The sequence below is a fragment of the Somniosus microcephalus genome, chromosome 21, assembly GCF_052327205.1.
Source record: "Somniosus microcephalus isolate GS21.2 chromosome 21, FLI_Smic_1.0, whole genome shotgun sequence".
NCBI classification, from domain to species: Eukaryota; Metazoa; Chordata; class Chondrichthyes; order Squaliformes; family Somniosidae; genus Somniosus; species Somniosus microcephalus.
The window spans coordinates 57,603,122-57,620,930 of record NC_141007.1 but is presented as its reverse complement, the minus strand read 5'-3'; the positions used below and the strand labels follow the sequence as shown (position 1 = coordinate 57,620,930).

Here is a 17,809-nt window from a genome sequence, read left to right as displayed (position 1 = left end):
TGTACAACTGCAGCAAGACATCCTTGTTCTTGTACTCAAACCCTCTCGCCACGAAGGCCAACATACCATTTGCCTTCTTAACCGCCTGCTGCACCTGCAGGCTTACCTTCAGCGACTGGTGCACAAGGACACCCAGGTCTTGTTGCACTTCCCCTTCTGCCAATCTGTTGCCATTCAGATAATCTGCCTTCCTGTTTTTGCTACCAAAATGGATAACCTCACATTTATCCACGTTATATTGCATCTGCCATGCTTCTGCCCAATCACCCAACCTATCCAAATCATCCTGGAGTTTCTCGGCATCCTCCTCACAGCACACACACCCACCCAGCTTTGTGTCATCTGCAAATTTGGAGATATTACATCTAGTTCCCTTGTCTAGATCATTAATTAATATATATTGTGAATAGCTGGGGTCCAAGGACCGATCCCTGCGGTACCCCACTAGTCACTGCCTGCCACTCAGAAAAAGACCCGTTTATTCCAACTCTTTGCTTTCTGTCTGCCAACCAGTTCTCTATCCAAGTCAGTACCTTGCCCCCAATCCCATGTGCCTTAACTTTCTCATCTCCAGCCTTCAAATTCCCTCCCTCAATCAGATATTTTGTCTGTCAGTGTCCCTAGCTTGTGCCTGAGCAAGATGGGATGTGTATGGCTCTTGCAGTTCCACGGTAATCTTACCAATGAAGAACTTCTCGACAGGGCGTAGGGATGTTTTTGTCAGTAGTTTATGGATTTTTCTCTCTGTACTTCACCTTGGCTTAAAAATCAGTTATTTTAAGGAAGTTGCCACTCTCGAAATGGCTTCTGCAACTGTGCGCTGAGAAAACTGCTTTGATTCTTTCAGCTCTGCATGAAGTGCATAAGGAACCAGCCAGTCCAGTCAGGACATTTTGAGTATAAGCAGGTGTATGCTAGAAATGATTAACATGCATCACCAGGCTATTAATGATATAATTTAATCAGGATACTCCTAAAGCAGACTGGTCTAGACAAGCACCAATGGTGGCCATTGGCATCCTTTTGTGGTTATGTAGGAGGGCTTCCTGCCCGTTGTTTGAATAAAGTATCACTGTCTGGCAGACTGACCTCTTAAAGGTGAGTGTGAATTTCAAAAGTTTTTATGGATAGAAGACTCCAACACTTTGTGTCGTACTAGTTAAGTACAGTTTTCTCGTACTGCCAGCGGTGCAGCTGAAAGGTGAAGCTCCTTGAATAGTAATTCTGAGAAAGACACTAACTGGCCGGGATTGGATTGCTACTCCCCTTCCAAGGGGTGCTTGTGCATTCCTTTTTTTTTAAAGTTCTGTAAGGAAATCCAATCCAAGGAACTCCAACTGACCAGTTTATCTGTTAACCATTTCATAAAATGGTCCAAAGCTGTATTATTTGGACTGACTTCAACAACTCGCTGTTGCTGCTTGCTTCTGTGATGACACGTTAATATGTGTGTGTTTGGTCGATTAGTCCATTTCGAGAATGCCTGGTGTAACTCATGTTCATTTTGTAAAACCACATGAGGCACAGCAGAAATCCTAAGCATAAGTCGTGTGACAATAAACGGCTCCAACATTCACCCAAGTCACGTTGTCCCAGACTACTTTCCAAACAGGTCTCGCTTCAGTTCAGAGAAACTGAACTGGGACCTGGTTTTTGTGTTGGGCATGACAAGACTGTTGCTTCTTAAAAAAAAATTAAACATTTTATTGTTTTGAGAATCCAATAGGGGTGGTACTTCCAATGAAAAAATGTTTTTTTACTCCAGTGATTATGATCCTGCTTCTCCGGAGTCCTGCTTTGAAGAAGATTTGGTCCACAATTCTTTTGTCCGTCTTATCTCCGAGCAGAGCGCTCTAGAATATGAACCGTCAGTGATGATTGAGCTGGAGGATCTGCCGGGTGCAGGGATAGGTAATGAGATTCAGAACATTTCAGTGTTGTTCATGGATTATTAAACAATAATTTCCTGTCTCTTGTGTGTTTTTATATTTACAAGCCTAACAATTATCATCAGAGTTGAAGGCTGTAACATATATGCCGAGCATTTACTTTCTTCATATGCAAACCAATTTTGTTCCAACAGCAAGAATATGAATTTATATAGCATCTTTAATGTAGAAATATAATGTGTATGCTTCACAGGGGTGTAATCATAGAAAGATAAACGTTGAGCCAAAGAAGGAGGTATTCGGAGGGAAGACTAAAAGCTTGGTCAAAGAGGTGGGTTTTAAGGAGGGTCGTAAAGGAGGAGGGAGGTGGAGAGGCTGAGGGGTTTCTGGAAGGAATTCCAAAGCACAAGGGCCGAGAAGACTGACCGCATGGCTGACAATGATGGGGTGAAGGGAGGGAAGGATGCACAGGGTGCTAGAACCTGAGGAATGGAGAGTTCTTGGAGGGTTGTAGAGCTAGAGGATGTTACAGTGACAGGAAGGAGACAAGGTCATGAAGGGATTTAAACATGAGAATGAGAATTTTACATTTGATGTATTGGGGGCTGAGAGCCAATGTAAGTCAGCTGCGACAGAAGTGTTGAGTGAGCTGGATAGGATACAGGCAGCAGAGTTTTGAATGATTTGAAGTATACAGAGGGTGGGAGCCCAGTCAGGAGAACATTGGAATAGTCAGGTTTGGAGCTGACAAAGGCCTGGATGAGGGTTTCAGCTGTAGATGGGCTAAGATGGGGTGGAGGCAGACAATGTTACAGGGGTGGTACTAGGCAATATTCGCGATGGAGAGGATATTTCCAAAAGAAAAGAAAATAAGCTCTGCTTGTGTTGGCTGCAAATGATTTATGTTCTGATTTTGTTCAGAAAATTTAGGTTATTTCAGATCACCCCCTCGTACACAAGGCACACCCAATGATGACTGCTGTTATGATCCTGCTACCTTGAAAGTGCTCTCCTTCATGCCTAGCAGAACTATAGGTGATTGTTAACATTCTTCATTGTACTGGTTTATTTGAACGAGCTGTATTTTGCGTTTTATCATTTTATGTAAATACATAGGGCTAAAAATTCAGTTGGCCGCCGTTTGGGGCGCCAAGCTCGCCTGGGCGCTGGAATTACCGCTGCGAGCGGAGCCACTTGCGCCATCCGGATATTCAGTTTCTGCGCCCCAAACGGAAGCGGGCCGCTACTCGAGGCTCCCCGCGCCCCGCTTGGGGCGCACACCCTGAATATCGCCGCGCTAAGGGCCGCTGCAGCACGGCACGCTGCGGTACTGCAGGCCTTCCTCCCACTGTTAAGGGGGAGGTGCCTGCAACAGCGCGATCCCCGCTCGCGAGTGCCGGCAAATGAGCCCGGCACCAAGGAGAAGTGCCGGGCTCTCGGGAAACAGCCGGCAATGCCGCGAGGGGGGGGTGTAGGAGGCCAGGGACGGAGGTGCTGGCAGGCGGCCGCCCGCACCTCCACCTTAACCAGCGCCACTACCGCCACAGGTAGGCCCTGTGAACCGGTCGCTATTTGCGACCGGCGTTAAAGAGGCGGGCGCGACCAAATATGGTCATCGGGGCGCTGCGCACACCGATGACGTCATCGGTGGCGGCGCAGCGCTACAGGCTAACGCCGCCATTAGCGCCCCGCTAAATATCGCAGGAGGTGTGGCCAGTGGCGCTAAAGCCACTGAGTGCCCTCTTTGGGCGCAAACTGGTGGCGCAGCCCACTGAATTTCTAGGCCATATATCCTTATCTCTCTGGAAGGTGCTTGGAAGACTATTATGATGGAAAGTGCCCACAAGGCACAATATTAACTTCAGTCCTCGAATCATACCAATAATGTCTGTAAAATCAGACTGGCACATTGACCTATCCATGTTGTTTTTTGGCAGTACATATCTGGTCATTGTTTTTACTTTACTTTTGTGGTGATGGTGTTTTGATAAGTTTGACTTGTAGTTTCAGCACTTTGTTCTTCTGTACAAATCCTGGGGTCAATAATACCTGTACTTCAGAGATTTCTCCCTGCTACGAATAAAAAGGAAGCAAAAGACAGGGTTGTCATATTTATGGTTCACTGCCCTGTTTTAAAAAAAAATCTGTTCATCAAATCATCTGGCAATATAAAATGGGGCAATTTCAGAAACTTTCACTGGTTTGATTCAGATTAATGTGTCCACTCTGAGCATAAATCTAGTGCTACAATAGTTCCTCATAGGTGTGAGTCCACAATAAAAGATTCATACTTTTGCACTTAGCTCACTAAATCGGTCATTGAGTAAGTGACGTTGTAGGAAGTTCAAAAATTGTACAATGATACAATAAGAAGTAGCCTTTTGAAGTCAGTGTATAGTCACAGGTGGGTACAGAAGGCTCTGCTCACAGTCCCACTTGGGTTTCTCCCCAGACAGTGATTAACCAATTCATTGTACTGAAAAGAAATGACACAAGGGAGAAAGGGAAAACTGGGTACAGGATCCATCTCCAGCCACACTTCATCTATTAACAGCCAGTGTCCGAGCACTGTTGGGGGCTGTAAAAATGTCTACAATCTTCCTAGCCCCTCAGACCAAGACCAGTGTGTGCGAGCCAGAAGGCTATGAAGGAATTAATATACATGTTTGTTCTTCAAGGCTAACGTTCTTGTTTTTCAAAGTCATTGAAATCACCAGGACAATATTAGCAACTGAATTTCATGTCACTTTACAGGTCGTTCCAGAGGTGCAATTATTTCTGAATACTACAATCGTACATTAAGATTACGGCGAAAAAGGGCTCGGCCTGCTCTGAAAGACATGCCTCGATCTATGAGACCAAGCATACGGGATGTAGCTGCATTAGATGAGAATTATGAAGAAGAATCAGGCAAGTATTAGTGCAAGAGTAAAATTTTATGGTGATTAAAGAGGAAATCTTGACTTGAGTGATGCAATGTTCTAATTTTGCTATTTTATGAAAATTGGTGCCTTATTATGAAACCAGCACCATGACTTGGTGAACTTTGTCAGTACTTCGTCTTGCTACATGGTGGGATAGCACACTTGGAGAATAGTTAATACTTTGGCAGTGGCAAAATTGTTTAACACATTGTTGTATCTCTTGTTAGGTGATTAGATCAAATTTGGGGCACATTGTATGGCTGCTTTATCACTTTCTGTGACCCTTTCTTTTTACAATGAATCTCCTGATAAAATAATTTAAAATAGGTCAGCACTCTGTGTCCATTATAATGTGTTGTGGAGCAGTGTGATGCAGGTTTGTGTCCCAAGTGTGAGTTCCCAAACCTGGCAGTACCAATGAGAGGAGGCCAGCTGTGACTCCAAAGAAAGGGAGGGAAAGTCAGAGTTGCTCTTGTGGTGTTCTCTTAACATCAATTACACAGCAGCATTGACACAATCCGACAAGTGGGTTATTTGTCTGTCCTTCAGCCAGGGAGACATACTCAGCCTAAAAGAGGAGAGTGGGGGGAAAAATGGAAATTGTAAGAAAAAATGTAGGTACTAAGCTTTGGCTTTCCACGGCCTTTAAACAATAACCCTGTAGACAGAGTGGGTCTGTTCACTGTAAAAGATCAAACTGACCATATGATTATTCAGTTGTTGGCTTTTGGTGTCCAGTAGGTCTCTTTGTAAAAATGTAAAGGAGTACCATTGCAGTTTGAATAAAGTGGAATTTAGGTTCTGCTTAACGTAGGAACATTTAGTGATATAAAAGCTCTGACTTTGCCAAATTCCTGTGAGTGTTAGATAACTGTAGCTCATTATTGCTTGCATCCTGCTTTTGAAAAAAATGCTATGTAAGGGATTTGTAATCGATTTCCTCTTTTTCCACCCAAAGAAATTTCCCGCTATGTAGTGTTGACATTGGTAACTTTGACAATTATTGAAAAAATGTTCCCTTGAATAGTAAGCTGAAAAAAAAGAGATATCAATTACTGCAACAATATGTAACAAAACCTTTTGACATCTAGTTTAATGGAGCTGTTAATGCAAGTTCATATACACCAAAGGGGCTAATCAAGGAATGAACACACTAACTTCAGAGGTGCAGCTTCAAATTGGGAAGTTCAATGCCCCCAAACCCTGCTTAGTCCAAAGTTAAATAACAGAAACAGAGCAGGAGTGCCCATTTTGGGGCAAATGATCCTCTGGTTTTCTTGTATATGGTTTTTCCTCATTTAATCACCTTGTTAAAGGAATAATTCCATATGTGTGGCACATCACATAATTTGTAGTTTTGGTACCAATCTATGAAAGTTGAGAGCTTCATTATTTACTGGCAACTATGTTTATTTGTTTGTGTAAATAGGGCCAGGTTGTGTTTCTACGAGTAATGTTTCATTAAACACAACTGCTTAATCATTCTGGGATTATTTACCTTCATGTGGTTCACTTGGATGAAAAAGCAAAGTGGTTCAGAGAATTTGCATATGTCCCCAGTTTTGCCTAGTTTTTAAAAAGAAAGAAAATAGATCAAACCCAGAGACATTAGCTGTTGCTCAAGGCTGATAGCTTTAGACAGGCTCAGCATTCCATTTACAATTGTGGCCTTTAGAAAATTGAAAACATTTGAATTCAGCTCATCTAAAAGACCCAAATTCAGATAGCCTGTAATTCTAGGGCTAAGCATTGAATTGGAGCAATCTCTCCAGCTAAAATCTTGTAACAGTGAGGCCTCGTCTAACCCAGTTTCATTTATTGCCAGTCCACCCAGTAAATATGGAAAGTTTTGTGCAGGTCTGAAAAAGAACTCCCTTAATGTCCATCTGACCCAGCTGGCATTTGCATTAAGAGACTCTTAACAGCATGATCTCCTTGACATGGATTGAATTTGTTGAAATGTTTTTTCACTTCAAATCTCAACAGCTAATGTAATGGTTTCTCAGTGGCAAAGAAATCAGTATTTGTAGGTCAGGGTTCCCGTAAAAAATACATTTTGTCCCAAAATGTTGTGACACAGTGCAAAGTCACGGAATGACCTGTTGCTACACCAAGCTCTTAACATTATTGGGAATTTCCGAAGTAATTTTCAGTAGTTATGATTGAGAAAAGTTGGAACATATTTTTTTAATGGAAAACGCTTTCATTCCTCAGAGTGAAGGGATTTTCCTGGTCTTGATTTATGAGTATTGACTGGTTTGCTGTTTTGATGCTGCAAAGACTGAAAGGAATGGATATGTCATGTTTGATTTCTGTATTTCAGAAAAGAAAAAGCTGTTGGCTGAATTGCAGCAAATGGCAGGGGGTGAACGTACTAAGATGTTGCAGGGTATACCACTGAACCTCGCCATGAAACGGGAACTCAGGTCAGACATACCACACGGGTCCTGCGATGAGCAGTACCAAACTGCTGTACTTTTCAAGCCTCTGTTCTTTGTACCATACAGAAGATGGCTATGACAAAAAATTTTGTCTAGCTTTGGTTTGGTAGTTGCTTCTTTAAATCCAGTCACAGTACATAGGTGGTTTGGGGTGGGGCGGGGAAGGTCTGTACAGTAATTCAAATTCCTGTACTAATCTTATTTTGATGCAGTGTTGCAAAGTTCACTGGGTGCAGACTAGAGAGAGGAATTTAGTGGTGCGTGATTGGTTCAGTTTGTATGTGACTGAGAGTTCCTCGTTAAATTTGAGTGGTCACATATTCAAAATCCAGGAAGACACAGTAACATTCTCCTGGGATATATAGAAGTGCAAATCTGTTGGAATCTGGAATCAGTTTGAAAATGTGTTCAGAAAAGGAGCTGGTCTGATTAAATCTCCCAGAAGAAAGACAAATCAAAATTTCCGAAAAACAGTTTAGATTACTACAGGCTCTCACAAAATTCAGGGAAAATAAACTATAAATTCAAAAGTTGTTTTACAAAGGGTTAGTTTAATGCTTAGCGTTATGATTTTTTATTATTTTACCAACTCAAGAAGATAGATGTTATAATACAATTATAGAATTCATCCTGTAAATATATCATTTTGGTTATTCACGTATTCATTGTTGGTTTAATAAATTCATTTAATATTTTAAGCTTAAATCGAGGTATGTTGTGATGCTGGATTACTCATAAAGATTAGAGAGGGAGCCAGTGAAGGTTGTACATGTTAAGGGTCTTAACTTGGATATTCTTTCAGGTACAGCGGTGCGAGTCACTCCCATAAGCAATCTTATTATATTATTAGGGGTGTGCGCATATCTAACAGTAGGATAGTGTAACCTAGGGGTATAACAGTAGCAACCCCTTGTAATGTGACCTGGGCATTCAAGTCTTTTGCATGTGTTCCTATCTTTTCAAAGACAGAGCAAGAAAACACTTAGGCCTAGAAATTCAGTTGTTTGCGCCAGCCGCTAGCGCCTTAGGAGGAGGAGATGTGGGGCGCTAGGCGGCTAGCGGCCGGGCGCAGCGCGATCTGCGCCTCTCCCCAACTTCAGTAAAGATTTAGCGGCGGCGCAAAGCCTTTGCGCGCGCTGATCCTGACGTCATTTCATCATGCAATGCCCTTTGTGCGCCCCAAACCGGAAATTCAGTGGCGCCGGCCTATTGTGCGCCTGGCGCCCCTAGCGACTGGTAGAGGGGAACGGTTCCCAGTCGCTGCGGGGCACGGGGGGCGCAAATTAAAGGGCACTCCTCCTGCAGTAGAAAAGGCAGCCATTTTGCAAAACTCCTTCTTTGTGAGAGACAAATGTAGAGAGCTTTCTGGTTTGGCTCAACACTCGCACAGGTACTTGTGGCTCCAGGCCACAGCTTTGCACTTGTCTTTAACTTCAGAGCCATATCATTGATTGGAAACATATAATGGGGGCTGCAATGGGTGCAAACGTTGGCCTTCTCCATTGCATTCAAAGGGCTCAGAGACGCCGTGAGAGAGTGGCAGTCAAACAAATCCGCCCTCCCCCTTTAAGAGCTCACCGGCGCCAGAGTGTCTGCCGTCAATCAGCAACTCGCCGCACCTGCGCTGCGCCCGCCCTCGGGGGTATCGCCCCGGGCCGCCGGCTTAGCGCCTAATGATAGTCGTGCATCGCCTGTTTTAGCGCAGCAGCAACCTCTTGGGGCGATGCCACTGAATATCGGCGAAGGTGGCGCGAAGTTGCACCGGGCGCAAACTTTAGCGGCCGCCCGGCTGTAGCGCCCCAAACGTGGCTATACTGAATTTCTAGGCCTTAGTAAGATGAGGCCAGTTTGCATCATTATGCTGCTTTATTTCACTGCAAGTAAACATACAGAGCAACAGTAATGATCAGGCTCACTTATTTCAATCAGTGCAATTTTCTTAGCACAGCAACACAAAATAAGGAACAAGCTGCACTTCCCTGTATCAGTGGATGGTCTTGCTTGACTTAAACAAAATAATTTCTGACTACTGTCTTGCATTCCAACCGTCTGAGCCTGGCGAATGCTTTCCCTCATAGCTTTCTGTTTAAAAACAGGACTGTCTCTGCCTGTCTCTTGTTTTGTATTGATCGCCTTTGTTTATAATCCAAGAGGATAGGATGAGGGATCTTCGAACACATTCGATGTGAGATCATTATAGATCTTCAAGACAGGCTAACAAATTGTGTTTTGTTGACATGTCTTTGGGGAAACGACTTCATAGTCATTAGCATTTTAACCACATTTCATCTCTGCCTTTTTTTTTAAAAAAAAGGGTTTTAAAAAAAAATGCTTAAATGTAACTTTTTTTCCCTAAATACTTTGAGGAAAAAAATGGTAGAAATTGTCTTAACATGACTGAGATGTAGGATCAATTTCAGTAGCTTAAATAAAATTACCAGAAAGGGTTTGCTGTTTCTTTCCTGGGAACATTACTGAAAACGTAACTCGAACTCAAAGCAAGGCTGGACACAGTGAAAGGTATGGGGAGTTCCATGAACATTACCTTAGATATCATGGGGTGGTTACATCTGTGACCCAGTTAGCAAATGCTGTGTCTGGTACTGAGCCTGACAGACCAAGAAGGCCCTAGGTTTGATCTCTTGTTTGCACTGAGTTAGCTGGGCAAAGGTAGGGCAATAACAGATGGACTCATGAACCTAGACTAAGCAAAAGGAAATAATCAACCAGAGTAATGATTCCTGATAGTAATTCTGCTGAAAAGTGAGGTGAAATGGGGCTCTTGCTTGGCTGCAACACTCTCGACCAAAATACCAGTTGATACTCGAGACTTCCGCATACATATGGAAATGACCCATTGGGCAATATTCTGAAACTGTCAGCAGCTGTGCATGAGTTATTACTGTCAGGAGGGGACGCAAGAAAATTTGGGGAAATGAAAATTGTAAGGAACATTTATAGAAGGTGATACATTTCAGTCAAGTTGAAATTAAGCCCTTTTCCTCTTCTATTCTGCACCACTGATGTTGCAGTCACTTAATAAAAAGCTCATCATGTTGTAGGAGCAAAAAGGTGCAAAGTGATTTTACACTTTTATTTGGGGAATTGCCTTTTTATCTCCAAGATTTAATTTTAATTTTAACTTAATGAGCTCTTTTTCCTAAAGAAACTTCAGGCACAAACCATGGGTTCATGAAGAAAACAATCATATTATTAATGCAGTGGAAAATTGACATTAGAATTTAAACAACACTTGGTTTATGCACGAATTAGAATTGGATTAACAATACAACAAAACCTTCTGAATTTCCAAAATGCATAACCTTTTGGAAATCAAATGTCGACCTTGGACTAACCCCATAATGAAAGTTATATACTCATGCTTGGCTCAGGCTTGTCGGGAAGATTCTAAGTATTTTGATGGACACTGTCGTAGTGTAGCGTGGCTTTCTGCTGTAGTCAGGTTATCTGCTTCACAGACAATCTGCATCAGGCATGAAGCTGTGAGGTAGCAAGCAGTCAGGAAGATACCAGGTGAGGTGGCTTCGCCAGGAAGCGAAAGGCGAGGTTGGAACAGTCGCAGTGGAGCTGTGTCTCTTTCCACACTGAAATCTGTTGAGTAAAAGACCTTTCAAACATAGAACCATGGTGGCTTGTCAAGAATAGGTTCCTACAAACACAACCCATGATTGATTGACCCGTCACTTGTTTTTTCTCAGTGTCCACAACCTACTGTATGTAGGTATTCAAATAGCCTCCAGCTGGCCTGGACTCCTTGGTGATGGCGATCTATCCCCTTGCTGTGTGGTCTTTTACAATGTGTCCTTTTTAAGAGTCCTTTTCCTTCAGACATGCTGGAACTGATTTAGTATCGGGCTTTCATTTATCAGATTAATTTTTCACTACAATGCCAATAGCCCATTTATATAACCAATAAAAAGCTCAGCAGTCCTTTTGCCTCAGAACTAACCATTGCACCAAGGATTTTCACTGCCAAGCAAATAGGATTCACACAGGCTTTTAAGAACTGAATTTTTAATGCTTTACAGAGCGAAAGAATCAATACAATATTCTCTTTCATGTCTCCGCAGCAGTCTTAGCTTAGCTGGGACTTAATTTCAGCTGGCTGGGCTAGGTTTGAATTCAACGTTCAAGCTGCAAGGGTTCTGTATAAAACAAGTTTAGACAATCTCGATCCATTCCATAATGTCAGTGGACCTACAGCAAAAAAAAGTCCCTAAATTGCCACTAACAGGCAAGATCATAGTGGGTACATGACTTTGTGGTTTAGCTGTAAGGCACGGAGGAATTTCTAGCTATTAGGAAGTACATAATTATTACTGGTGTGGGAAATGGAAACATAATGCATTGGGAGTGCTCGGGCGTTGGAATAATGCCCCCCCCCCCCCCCCCCCCCATAATATTTTTTTTGGCTGCGCGGACCCTTGAAGGAGCTGCGCGGCTCATTCACAGTTTCACGCACGCGCAAAATTTAACATTAGCAAAGCCGGTGGTCCCGGGCTGCGTGGGACCGGCTGAGAGCTGTGCAGCCGCGCAGTTTCGAGGGAACGTTGCGTTGCCACACATTGCAGGAACAGAGTGAAGGCCGCATCGCTCTGCAGCTTAGTGTGTGTGATGTAAACACTGGTGACAAAAGTGGACGGAGCATTCCACTTCCCTGCACGGATGTTGCTGCCTTCCGGACAGCAAAGATGCCAAAGCCAGGCTGACCAATTTACAAGGAAGTAAAATTACACACAAACTAAAATATTGGAAAGAAATTGTGACGGTGAGCTCAACCTTTGGGTGTGTAATGTGATATTACTAAAGAATAGCATCACATGCAACTGCGCAGTCTCATCTGTGATGTCAGAGGGTGAGGGGAGTGGGTTCCAAGTGTAACTTGAAACTTTCCTACATGGATGAAGAGAGACCAAGGACTGTTCTTGATCAAGGGAATCATTTGCAGAGAGACTTGGCTACAAGTTACTGGGCTGTGCTTTCAGTGGTAGAAAGTAACCCAAAGAGGGGCTACAAATGGGCCAAAAATGTTCTTTGATGAATTGAGGAGGTTTGTGGTTTTAACTTCTTTGAGGGCCTATACTCCCCTAATAATTCTGTGGCCTAGAAATTGGGTTGGGGCGCCAAAGTGGCGCAAAAGTCACCTGAGCGCAGGATTTAGCGCAGCGTTCGAAGCTTCAGCGATCGTCAGATATTCAGTTTCATTGCCCCTCGACGGACACGGGGCGAGGCTCGAGGTGCTCCGCATCCCTCTTGGGGCGCTGAAACTGAATATCGCAGCGCAACGTGCCACACGCTGCGGCACGGCACGCTGCAGTACTGCAGGCCTTCCTCCCACTGTTAAGGGGGAGGTGCCTGCAACAGCGCGATCCCCGCTAGTGAGTGCCGGCAAATGAGCCCGGCACCAAGGAGAAGTGCCGGGCTCTCGGGAAACAGCTGGCAATGCCGTGGGGGGGATGGTGGGGTTAGGAGGCCGGGGACGGAGGTGCTGGCAGGCGGCCGCCGAAAAAGGCGGCCGCCCCGCACCTCCACCTTAACTTGCGCCGCTGCTGGCACAGTAAGGCCCCGTGAACCGGGCGCGGGTAGCGAACGGTGCAACTGCGGCGTTCGCTACCAAATATCGCGAATGGGGCGCTGCGCACACCGATGACGTCATCGGTGGCGGCGCAGCGCAAAAGGCTAACGCCACCATTATCGCCCCAACTCAATATCGCGGGAGGCGCAGCCAGTGGCGCTACAGCCACTGCCTGCCTCTTTAGGCGCTAACAAGTGGCGCTACTCACCCAATTTCTCCCCCTGTGTTTTCCTACAGGCAAATGACATCAAGCTGTAGGGACAGCATTGACGGCCCCCTTGAAAAGAATCATCTATCTTGTTGGAGTCGCACAATGTACAGCGTGATCATTGTAAGCAGCTGAAAATGTTTTTGTTTAAAAACTGTCAAACCCGATGGATATTAGATATTTGTGCTTTTTAATATTTATTTCTATCTTGGAAAATAATTTTCCACTCTGATGAGCAACACATGAGGAAATGATTGTGGTAGTATACAGAACCACAAAATATTAATCAGCAGCATTATGCAAAGCCATAAACTCCGTGTTATTACTAAGTTATGACTGCTTCCACACATTGTGTACTTTCTCTTTTGGGACTGACAATTTTTCCCTCCTACAAGAACTTTCTCAGAATAAGTTGTGTCAGCACAGGGCCATCAGCAGCAATTTGCACTGATACCGGCCTTCAATGTAAAATATGCCCCAAGGCACGTCACAATGGTAATTGACAGGAACAAAATGTTGGTGCCTTTCTTAATGTGAAAACTGGCTTAAGTCTTTTTTAAATCCCAGACTGTCCAAAAGAAAAAGTGAGAGAAATATTTTGTTCTAAAAGAGGTGACTTCAGTTGCAAACAAACTCTGGCCAAGAAATTCAATCGCGCCCAAAAACAGGGACACAGGCACACGGACCGCGAGGCATTCATGCCGGGACAGCATTATCATGCATCAGGCATTTCCCCCGCTGCCTGTTTTGGGGGGAGGGATGCCAGATCCGTGCGTCTCTGACGCCACTTAAAGGCAGCCTTGAAGGGGAGATGGACTGTGACTGTGGCTGCAGCCAGCAGGAAAGGTTCAGAAAGTTGCAAAAATGGCTGTAGGTCCAGAGAGGTCCCATAGGTTCTCTGATGCAGCATTGAAGGCCCTGATCCAGGCAATGGACAGTAGGATGAAGATCCTGTTCCCCTCCTGGGGGCAGGGCAGAAAGCCCTCCAGGCAACACCTCCGTCATCAATGGGAAGACGACACTGAGGAGGTCAATTCAGGGTCTTAGCTCACAGGACATGGCTGCAATGCTGGAAAATGTTTAATGATCTCAGCAGAGTTGTAAAGGTAAGAATCTAACCTTTCGCATCAGTTACTCTGTCCTCTCACCTGCAGCCACACCACTCTCAACACTCCCCTCTGCTGCTTCCCTTCACTCTCCCACAATCACTGCACCACACTTCATTCCACCTCTTCTCCTCTTGCTCAAACACTCTCCGCCTCCTACTCTCACCATTATTGCAACCCTCCCTTCCCCACACCTCACATCTTGCACACAACATCTGCACTATTCGACTATGACAGGCACATTCTCCAAAGAGCTCACGAGGTTGTCACTAACACATGCCCTTCTTTCTTGCAGGAGAAGGTCATACACAACATCAGGCAGCAGACGGTGACCAAAGAAGCCAGAGGCAGCCCGCACACCCTCTCTCCACTCGAGCAGAATGTGCTGGACATCACAGGCAGGGTTGAGTCATAGCCATAGCAAATGGCAACACTGGAGGAGACATCGCGCACCATCTCTTCACACTTGACCCAACTTTCTCATTTCTGCCTCACCCTACGCACACTTTGTGACAAAACCACAACTGTTTTCAGCAGCCACTCAATTCTCTCTGCTTTCCCATCACACAAAAGCTAGACCTTGTCCCTGTCTTTCATTTCAGATACTGAAAATGCTGAGGCCCTTGCTCCAGTGCAGGAAGAGGAGGGTAGCTTTCCGAATGATGCAGTGTCACTCGAACAGACCCTAGCCCACCATGATAGAGCATCTGGTACCAGCTCTGACAGCCTCCATGGCAGCTGTTGCCATCTTGGCTTTGGGGACCAGCATTGATGGGGGCTTTCAGAGCGTCACCTCACTCCTGCACACTGCTCTCGCGCAGAGAAGTAGGAGTGCTAAGGTGCAGTTCCATGAGAGTGACATTGGCTCCATAGGAGAGACACCTGCTGTCCTCGCTTAGAATGAAAGAATGTCTGCTCCCTTACCAGGCACTTCACCACAGCCAGCTGGATCAGACAACCCTGGCCCACAGCGAGATGCTGCAGTCAATAGCCAGGCACTCAAGGCCCAGAGCTGCTGGAGGCTGCCCACCAGAGCTGCTGGAGGCTGCCCACCACAGCTATCATAATTATCCTCAGTGGAAGCTCAGCAGCCTTCCACCTCCCAATCTATAGCCACTGGGGATGCACCGCAAACAGTACTAACCACGCCTGGTTTGGTACCTCTAGATTGGCATAAAGACTAGTTTGAAGACATACTGGCAAACGAAAACTGCCACGCCAAAACAGATGAGCATGGGGATCATGCACAGTCGGTCTTCCTGCATCATAAAGACGCAGCCGGCTGGGGGTGCCTTTTGTGCCCCAAGAGGCAGTATGTCGGTCGTGAAGAAAGTGAAGATGGAGTAGCCGTAAGTCTGGGAAGGAGTGGGTGCCAGCGGTGGCTGGCAATGGCCCGCGATTTTAGCCTGGAGCTAGAATGAGCACTTCCACTCCTTCTGGCTCCACATACTGGGTAAGTGAAACATTTGCCGCTTACCATTTTGGTGGCAGCCTCCAGTGGTCCCATGAAGACTGTTGGTTTGGCCGCTGTGCGCCTGATATAGCTGACCATAGCATGCACGGTGCATGCTGCAGTCAGGCGCGAACCATTTGCAGAAAGGGGCCTGATATGGACCTTGGTCCCCCAATTTGCATAGGCATTGAGCTTACCACCTATTTCAGATGGGCACCCTGGATGACTACAGAGTACCCTAACCAATATGGCGGCGGCGCATACCTGGCACGCGGACATGCATCGTACATATTGGATGCTTAAGCCCCCATTTTTCACCTGATAAACAGGTGCTGCGTGGTCCAATTTCTAGGCCATGATTTTCTCAACAAAATACCCTGTGGTGTTGAAACAATTCTGGCTGTAGAGAGGCTTGGAAAATCTTTGCCTCATCATGAGGGAGACCTCCCAAGTGATTGTCAATTCCAACCAACCTCTCTTGCCCCTCTTAAACAATAATTTACACTCAATTGGCCAATGTAACATTTGGATAATTTTTAAAAATTAAAATGACATCAGAATGCAAACACATTTGAATCTGCAGCTGTAGAAAATATTACTTCCTCAAAATGTTAAAGGTTTCTCCAAATGTGATTTCTTTATATAAATATATATGCAATTGTTCCTGAGTGTACTGTCGATATTACCCTATCAATTTTCTGGTAATGTTTCATCATCAGTTAAAAAGCTTATTCCCCTCTACAGGCTGTTTAACCACATTTTTTGTGTTTCATTATTAGGCTGTCAGGCGGTGCTGGTATGGATTTCTCTCCTTTCTGCATTCACTTCAGTTGTGGCAGATTGCCCAGAAACAGATCAGTGGTCGCTTCGGCATGGGTGTGCTTTCATACTTCATCTTCCTCAAGATGCTGCTGATATTCAATGCTTTCCTCCTTGTCATGAACCTTTTATTCATTGTTATTCCGCAAGCTACTCACCCTCCTGAAATGACAAAAGGAAACTTCATGGGGTCAGAGCTCCTGACTGGCACTGTAAGTGAACTAAAACACACCTGATGTGAAACAGCGTTCCTTTAGAGTTAATTTTGTTATTGACACACCATATGTAGTACAGTGTTCTCAAAGTATTGCATTAAAAACATGTGTACTACAAGCAAAAGAACCTGATTTTTTGATTCTGAATTCTTCTTAGGTGGTATGCTTTGGTGTATTAACATACTGTGGTAGTTTTGGTAAAGAGTTAATAATCTTTGTTGGGTTAAATATGAGGTGGCGGGGCAAGGGGAAGCCAAGTGTTTTCCTACCAGAGGGAAAATTAGAGGGTAACAATCCTTCCAGTTCTTGCATACTTCCTTCCAGCGGATCACAGAGTGATATTGATAGAAACCTGGGAGCGGGTTGTCTGCCAGCTTTCTCCTCTGAAGAAATGGTGTGCGGTGTACCAAGACTAAAGGAAAAGAGAAAATAGTGTTAAAACAAAAGCGGACTTAAAACTATTAGAACTAAATTTGTTCTCAGGGTTCTTGTTTTCATTGTTAAACCTAAAATTGCAGCATGATTCAAACTATAATAGTACAGTAGTAAACCTTATTAAGTGGCTCACAATATATTTGTGTTTGACTAAATAGAGAGTGAATACATTTTAAGATGTTTATGTCATTGTGATTCATTAGTGGGTGAGTAAATGAGCAGACCGGATGAAAGAGTACAAAGCCACCTTAGAACTCGACACTTGTACTGTGCCTGTCGCCAACATTTAAGAAGAAATCATGCTTTTATCGGCAATGTTGTGCTGTAGAAATGAATGCGAGGGACGGGAAAGAAATTAAATGTATGCATGGATGCAAAGTTTTCAGCGAGGGTGGTCAGATATTTAAACTTTCACGGCTTACTTGTAGCAAAATCTGATTCTGGTGATGATCTGATACTCCCAGTAATGGTGATAGGGTGTAGAATTATGCCCGTAATTCCCCAATAAGTACATTGCAGATCTTAGCTGAGCTATCTGGAGGGGAGGTGAAATTACTGAAGTAAACGGCACCCTTATATGGGTCGGGTGGTGGGGTGGGTAAGAAAAAATTATTGGGTCGAATCAACCTATTTCGTTCTTGCACAGTGTCAGCCATGGCTCAGTTGGTAGCACACTCGCCTCTGAGTCAGAAGGTTGTGGGTTCAAGTCCCACTCCAGGGACT

The 17,809-nt window shown here is 44.6% G+C and overlaps 1 protein-coding gene across 2 annotated transcripts in view; it reads left to right on the top strand.

The window, feature by feature from the left end:
* Positions 1-17,809, top strand: part of tmc6b (transmembrane channel-like 6b) — a 125,396-nt gene that overhangs the window by 60,848 nt on the left and 46,739 nt on the right. The window contains exons 3-8 of one of the 2 annotated variants that reach the window (XM_085963736.1): positions 1,766-1,911; positions 2,820-2,924; positions 4,644-4,799; positions 7,137-7,239; positions 13,088-13,181; positions 16,397-16,648. In XM_085963736.1, the coding sequence (XP_085819862.1) occupies positions 1,766-1,911; positions 2,820-2,924; positions 4,644-4,799; positions 7,137-7,239; positions 13,088-13,181; positions 16,397-16,648 (856 nt within the window). Of the gene's footprint in view, positions 1-1,765; positions 1,912-2,810; positions 2,925-4,643; positions 4,800-7,136; positions 7,240-13,087; positions 13,182-16,396; positions 16,649-17,809 lie in introns of both variants that reach the window. The other variant, XM_085963735.1, reaches the window with a different exon arrangement.